Raw genomic sequence first — 8,346 nt, 5'->3', positions numbered from 1 at the left:
CAATTTTTTTTTTTTCTTCAATTATTCACAATTAAAGAGATTACGAGAACATAATATTTATTAAAGTACCGTGTGATAATATTCCATTGATGCATGCACGATATAATACGGTTTATCATACGCCGTGAAACATTTTTATCAAGCATAATTAGCATAGTGTATATCAAGGACATTTGGTCCATTCACACATCGGAATGTTTGGTTTGTGTGAAGTAATTAAATTTTGTGTAATTTGCTAAACATCGTTTGAAAATGAAATTCTTTGCGCCCGAACGGAACGAACTAATTAATGAAATTAATTAAGCAGTGGATCATGTAATCGAAATATTTAGGTTCTTAAATCTGTATTTTATTTAAGAGTAATTTTCAGGTAATAAATATTTAGTATGAGCGAAATTTTATATTTTTAGAGTCAGATACTTGATATACGTATATGAAATATACAAGAAAATAACAAATAAAAGTATATTGATAAAATGATATTTTTACCGATTCGTCGCGATAAATCCCAAAAAAGTGAACAGTCGCATCAAACAAAGTTATCTTGCAACGAATATTAAAAAATGGAGTCGAAAAATGCTTAAATCCAATATAGTAAGAAAATGTCGAAAATGTATCACATTCGTAATGTTACAAGATTTCCTCTTCGTAAAATATCTGAAAATGAATAAATGATAATTCCGAAACGGTGCAAATATCAACGAACGTATTTGAAACATCGATCAGAAATCAGGTTTTACGAGCGCGATAAATTTCTACTGGTATTAACGTGCATCCAAGCAAGAAAAATAAAAAAGCTTGGAAGAAACGTGAGTAACGCTCGGTGGGAATGGTCACCAAACTGGCGACACGTGTGTCCGTTCTTAGACGAAGCGCCATGATTGAATGCGCGGGGCGAGCTGTGGGTTTGTCGAAATCGGTTAAAAGCTGACTGTGGACGATCGTAGATATAGACACGAAAATTCGTGGTTCGCCACCACCACGACGACGACGACAACCACGACGGCGACGGCGGCGGCAGCCGACGCGACAAGCGTCCTTGCTCCAACCACTCGCGCTACTACCGATGACGTAATCGTCGCGATACCCCGCAATCTTGGCGCCGCGGTAAACTCGTAATATCTATTTTTATCTGGTGGAAGCAGGGGCTCCGCCCCGTCCCTTCCCCCCTTCGCGCACAGCCACACTAGGACGTACTTCGACACACCCGTATTCCACCGCCTCTCTTCTTCCTGACTCTTAACCTCTAAATTCAGCCTCCGCTCGGAATGACCAGTCTCTCGAACTCGTCATACTACCATCCTTCGTTATCTTCCTCCTCGCCTTTGAAATTTCTTTTGTTTCTTTTTCTCTTCTTCCTTTTTTTCTCTCTTTTTTTTTTCTGTCGTACTACGCGTTGTATTCCTCTGCCACGCCAAGCACGAGTACAACCGTGTGTATATGCATAAGTATGTTCGATCAAACGTGATTGTTGAATTCGATCGGAATTATATGCAGCGACAATTAAAGCAAGAATTACCTACCGTTGAGAAGGCGGCATTAAGTTCACGGATCCGTTGAAAGATGGCGTAAACACGTTTTGATCGGGAACAGGTTAGGGTAGGTTCGGGCGCCAACATTGCGGCGACACGTTAATTATAGCAAAAAGTTACGATCGATTTATTGGTCGAACCGTTCGTCCTCGCTAGTGCTTTGCATATTTAAAAGCGTTTTCGATGTTCCTTTTTAAGGATGTCTGATAAAACGGCGCCAATCAGGTCCACCTGTGGTACTTTCTTTTATCTGCCGGGGAATATTCGATGTTCCATGAATACCGACCGGCGTAATTAATCATAGGTTAAAGCGAAATAAATGAACAGGATTTGGTGAATTTTGTATCGTTTTAAATCGTGTATCAGCACGTGATAGCTGAACTCTCTACGATGTCGTTTATTTAAGCTGTAGGAATGGAAAACGATCGAGCAAGCATATGTTCTGTTGAAACATCGCGTTTCCTATAAAAATTCAAGAGTTATCTGTAAAAAATTAAATATTTCCTACTGACACAGTGAAGACGCATCGCTTCTTATTAAAATCTTTCATATATTCTAAAGTGGATTAAGAACGAAGTTTTATTGCGTAGTACGATCTTTTGATATTGGCAATTACGTCACATCCGTGGTATGTGACCTATTAATTTTTGCAACATTTAAATAACTCAACTGTTGTATTTTAAGTGTCGTAGATCTCGCGAATATTTGTAGAAAGGTTTTGATGATTTGAAAAGTTCTATCGTTTCTTATATCCTTTCCCACAACTGCGTGTAACTTCTGCCTTTCTACGTCGCAGCAGCAGATTCTTTTTCCTTTCTCCGTCTACTCTCTTGTCTACTCTCGAATCTGGCGCCGTCGTCATCCCCACGACGGTTGGCGAGACGCGTGGGACTTTCCGGCGACAAGTCCTTTATGATACCGCTTGTACGCCCGCAGCCTCTCACCGAACGAACACTTTTACCAAGAAAGAAAGACTCCTCGCTAATGATAGATCTCATCTTATTTCGAGACATGCCTCTATCGTGTTTCATGGAAGTTCTTTGTAAAAACGACTGATTAAATTCTTTGATGCCCACGCTATTGAGAACTTTCAATTAGCAAACTTGCAGTCGCTGGATACATATTTTATTAGGTTTGTAGAAAAGAACCAATAGAAATGAATTTTTGTGATTTTTATCATTATTATACTTGGGTCTTCATGACATGTATGTTCATCATGAAAATACACTTGACAATATATTTTATTGTCAATGTTACATTGCTTTTGTGTGATAGTAATTGTTTATATTTGTACTTTACATAGTAGTTGTTAGAAACTATGATTTAATACTAATAATAATTCTTTTCTCTTGTTACAGGTGAAATGGGACAGAAGGAATGGTGTACATTAGCATATTGGGAATTGGGTGGTCGAGTGGGTCGCCTTTACCCTGTGGAACCTTCAACAGTAAATGTTTTTGATTCCCTCCATGATGGCGATGGCCTCTGCTTAGCAACTCTAGCTGAAAATCATGTTGCATCACCTGTAGTCCAAAGAACAAGAAGCAAAATTGGTCTTGGTAAGGTTCTTATTTTTTATTCCTAGGATGTTGTACTATTAAAAATGTAAAGAAGCAATTTAATGACATTTGTTTAAATCGTTAATGAAACTGTTAAGTTACATTTAGATTTTTCATATTGATTCAGATTAAATCTAAAACTTAAATTGGTGAAGTAAATGTATACTAATAAGGAAATTATCATTTATTTGCAGGTTTAATGCTTAGTCAAGAAGCAGACGGTGTGTGGGCATACAACAGATCTGAAAGCCCGATCTTTGTGAACTCACCCACTCTGGATGACCCAGAGTCTAGAACACTACTTGTCTATCGTGTGTCTCCAGGCTTTTGTCTGAACATCTTTGACCGAACCAAAATTCTGCAGCTTCCATATGGCAATGGTACCACAAGAATGAGCAATCAGGCTTCAGGTTTTGCCTCTGGTCCTGTTGATATCAACTCCGTCCGCATCAGCTTCGCCAAAGGCTGGGGACCCAAGTACTCAAGACAGGAAGTCACCTCTTGTCCGTGTTGGCTCGAAGTACTCCTAGCACCATGCAGGTGATCCCTACGACTCATCGTGAAGGTATTCAGTCTCGTCCGTTTGCGCCTCTTCTTCCTCCTCGTTGTCCTCCAAGAGGACCGATCTGTGAAACTGACGCAGCAACGACGAAGCTCCGTCCCAAAGGCTGCCAACGGATACTCAAACGACGTGGATCGCCGCCAGCAGTCTTACCAAAGCACGCCGCCATACATCCAGGAACTGCGTAGTTTTGTTAACGGAGAAAAATGAGAGTCAATCGACAAGAGCGTTTTATATTCTTGTGCCTACGAACGGAGGACACACAGTTTCTACGTGGTACTCGATTTTCATAACTTCAAAACTCGACCGTATTGTATCGCAATAATCTTCTTGATTGGTCAATGATACTGTTGTACTTTCTTGATAATGTTAAATGAGATTTCATAAAAAGTGAAGCGGAGATATCCGCTAGGTCTAGTCAGTGGTATTTAACGTTTTTAAGCTTGACGTTAATGTGTCTTGCATTAAGAATAACATAAGATAAACAACTTTAACTGAAATCATGGAAAGTGCGAGAGTAAAATTGATACAGTCAATAGAGTCGTTTTTTAAATGATACTGACCGTAAGTTTAATATCTGTACTGTCTAGCCATGTCCTCGTTTATGATTAATCATTGCACTGCAAGGAAGCAGAAACTTGGGCTTCCGATAAGGTCTAGTCAATGGTGTTTAAGAGCATACAAAGCTCGTTGGTTGCATGGATTTAAAATCCATTTAAATTATCAAGAAACGAGAACATTGCCAACAGAATCAAAAGAAGTACTTAGTGTTTTTATGTTACCTTCAAAAAGGACTTTTACTTTAATGACTAAAGTAACAATACTTGTAGAATAAATTTCCTCCATTTACGTTGAATTTAATCAAACGCGAGGAAATATTTGTTAGTTAAAAAAATTAACGAAAATGTACTAGATTTAGAGACACCTTTGACGACTCATTGAAGAATCCAATTGAGTTTTACCGAAGGTTCCTAACTAGTCAATGACGGAATTAGAAGACGTAACTTTTTTTAATCAGCTAACAAAACTTTTCTCGATTCTTTCCTCGATTTCGTATGTTATAAGTTGGTATACCAGCGTTCAGTTGTATAATCTTGTAATGGCGTTTCATCGATATTTAAATTTCGTGTACCACGAGTACTGTAGTTGTCCCCGATCGTCGTTCGGTGCTGTACATACATATATGTACATACACTGTGCCTTCCCAGCTTCCTTCGTGGTGCAATGTGCGAGTGATAGGACGAATGTGTGTGTGCATGTATCTAAGGAAAGTGAGAGAAAATGAGAAAACTCCGTGTGCCAGCTACGTTTCGCACCAAAATGCCCGAGAGCTTCGTACTACAGTAATACGATACTGTGATAAAAGTTCGAACCAGGTCTCTTTTTCCTTCCTTTTTTCGGACGCGTTTATGAAGCACCGACGATAAAAAGCAATCAATCTGTTAAAATGTGTATATGTACGCAAAGAGACAAGCGTATGCTTAATAAACAATAGTCCATAGACTCGAATCTAGAGGAAATGTTAAATTTATATAAAAGTACTGTTTTCTCGGTTAATTTTGTACAGTCTTGAGAGATAACGAAATTAGTGTAAGTGAGTGGAGTTTTACAAATTTTATCGCGAGTCTTCATTGAGATCCGCCTTCAAATCTGAATGCGTACGAGCGTAAGAGAAAAGAACAGAAAATGTAACGTGGGTCAGCGATTTGCGCATAGCAGAAGTAGAAAACATGACTGTTACGAAAAGAAAAGAGTGTATGGAAAGTTCAGAACGATGATGTTATGTACGTGCATACGATGTAACATGTACCACCAGTCATACGTATTCATTCATACGCATACGCAACACAAGCATGTATAAAATACAATCGACTGATCGAGTAGTTTTTTTTTTTTTTCGAGCCTTTAGTTACTTTTTTCGTACAACCGCTTTTATCGGTGTAAAAGCGGGCACGTATGGATCGTGATCCATTGTGATACGATCACGTGTGACACGCCGAACGATATATTGTGATGCGTATATTGTCGCTTAAATGTTATATATTAATGTGTATACGTATGTATACAAAAATGTTTATAGGTAGCTAGCTATATCTACTGCAACGGAGTGATTCTGAGGCCTGTATGTAACGTTCGAATGTTGGAAGCTTTAGGGATACATAATATTTATATAACGCCGTTCTTCAGAGTGCCGTTAAATAAGCAATGTTAGTCTCAGAAGAACTTTTGAAACGACCATAACATGAAAATGTATTCTTCAAGTGACCTGTTTATAATCGTTGTACATACAGGCCTAAGTATCATCAACGAAAATTGTAACGACGAAAAGTAATTCTGTCGGAAAGTCGTCCATTTCGGACAGCTACGTTGCTTTTTATAGTCCTTTTTTCACGGCTCTAACTTGCTGTTATAGTCGAGGTTGGCTCATCGCTGGAATTGAACCAAACGCGTGCGGTCAGTCTGAAAGCGATTTTTCGAAACGATCTTCGGGTAAACGCGGAGCGCAACACAGCGACCCATATAATTTGTACAAATATTTTATTTTCTTTCGTAAAGATTCGATTAAAAATAAGTTTACTTATTTTGTGAATTATATAACCCCCATTTCGCAATCAGAATACAGGTTAGAAATTCTACGTGTAATCCTTGAAATTTCTTTGGTTATGAACGGGCGACGAACGATAATTGTCGAGACGGTCGTTCTCACAGCATTACGTCGGAAAAGATGTATAGCTAACGGTGTACTTAATAATATTTTATAGTTGAACGTACGCAAATCTGAATTCTACTAAGCCCGATCGTAATCGTAGTCTCGTTATAATTAGGTGACGATTGTTAAAGAAATATCTTGACGGACAAAATATTTATTCGTATTCTTTTCGCAGAATAAATAAAACGATTAGTTTGTATATAAAAAAAAAAAAGAAACAGTAGCACCCTTTAACACCTACATTTCGATTTAGTAAACGAATAATCGATCGATCGTTCGTTAAAACAGCCTCATTCACATCGTTTATTTTGATATATATTTAACAACAATATATAATTCAAGTTGTTTGTTATACATGTTTGACTATGGCGAAAGGTATCGTATTTCTAATGAAAGTTCCATTACAATCAATAATGTTTAAACGTATTCTCTGAAATTGGTTAAACTCATAACACGAATGACTTTGCAATACTTTTGACTACAGTAGTGGGGTAAGCGAAGTAGTGACGAATGTAGTTCGAAATATTTTGACAGTTTCACTTGGTGTCTCGCAATGTCAAGAAGTTTTTAAAGTGGTTCGCGAGCAACATTTGTTTTTAGTTCATTATATCCTTCCTTTTTTATCATGTTGCGTTTGTTCTGTTTTGTTCTGTTCTATGTTTAACAAGATCCTTTTTGTATTTCATTTCGCGAAATCATCTGGATATAAATTTACGTAATTACGTAGTTAGTGTTAATACTTTGAAAATTGTGTTTCGTCATCTTATCATCTATAGAATTCAACGAGTGGCGTTCTGCTAATTTCGTAAGTATTCTTATGGAATTTTGAAGGCACACATTTGTGTTATGTTATTTTCTGCTTTTGCACACAACGTTTATCATTTTTATGGCGCGAAATTTCATACGAACGTTACGTAACTTTGTCAAATGTTCGAACATAATTCGAAAAAATAATTTTTTTTTCATGAAATTGATAATTAAAACAAATGATATTTGATATATATGTATTACAAATATACTTTAATCGTCGTACATTAATTTCCATAACAATGAAAAGAAATATATGTACGAGATTGATTTACATACATATATTAAAAGAGAACGTCGTAATTAGTTTCTAATAATTACTTTGGAATTTAATTTGCAATAAATGTTTTGAAGTTAATATTTCATTTTAAATTCTAAAATTTATGACTTATTGAGCCCAGGTAGAATGTTATTCATATTTTAACAATAATTATCCAACGATAAAATTCAACGCAATATTGAAGGGGTTATAAAGATATCTACAAATTCAATACTTGTAATTTTTACGTTTACTATTAACGCACTTAAAAGAGTAATTACTGATTTAATATAATAGTTTCAAAGAATTTCGAGAAATTTAATGTTATGCTAATAACGAAGTAAACCCTGAACATAAATATTATCTTCAACATTTTACGAAATTTATTCCAGACTAATACAAATTGACGATGCTTCGAATTTAATCGAGAATCATTTGTTTTTTATATCATAAAAAATGTATTATCTCATTTATTAATTAATAATACACTCAAGTTATTCGATGTATTTTTATTACTTCTAATTATTATTATCGGTACAATAACAATTTTATTTAAGCAAATTTTCCTTTAATTCAGGTAATTTGCTAAATGATCGCGAATATTCTCAAGTGCGTGCATATTTAATAATTTTGGAAGATCAGTGTTTCCAAGACAGAGGCTTGAAGATAATTTATCTTGGTATAAAACTTATTCTATCGTACTGATTTATTTTCGAAAAGAAATTCGTATCATTTTCGACTTTATAAAGATTTTTGCTTTACTTTATATAAATACATAAATACTATGCTAGATTTGTACAGGTCCTTGTAGCTTTGTAGTTGAGGTAAAGCAATATATGGATCTAACAAATATAACAAAAAATTTATGTGTATTTAATCAACAAGGGAAAATAGTGAATGTATAAAAACTTCAGCAT

The 8,346-nt window shown here is 36.0% G+C and overlaps 1 protein-coding gene across 1 annotated transcript in view; it reads left to right on the top strand.

The window, feature by feature from the left end:
* LOC108577582 (mothers against decapentaplegic homolog 7) overlaps positions 1 to 3,907 on the top strand; it is a 103,726-nt gene extending 99,819 nt beyond the window's left edge. The window contains exons 5-6 of the mRNA XM_017940765.1: positions 2,891 to 3,091; positions 3,286 to 3,907. Coding sequence (XP_017796254.1) covers positions 2,891 to 3,091; positions 3,286 to 3,635 — 551 coding nt within the window. The 3' untranslated portion in view covers positions 3,636 to 3,907. The remainder of the gene's footprint in view (positions 1 to 2,890; positions 3,092 to 3,285) is intronic.
* Positions 3,908 to 8,346: the final 4,439 nt, after the last annotated feature.

The sequence above is a fragment of the Habropoda laboriosa genome, unplaced genomic scaffold (assembly GCF_001263275.1).
Source record: "Habropoda laboriosa isolate 0110345459 unplaced genomic scaffold, ASM126327v1 scaffold578, whole genome shotgun sequence".
NCBI lineage: Eukaryota > Metazoa > Arthropoda > Insecta > Hymenoptera > Apidae > Habropoda > Habropoda laboriosa.
The sequence above is the reverse complement of the archived record's forward strand: the minus strand, read 5'-3'. Positions and strand labels throughout refer to the sequence as shown.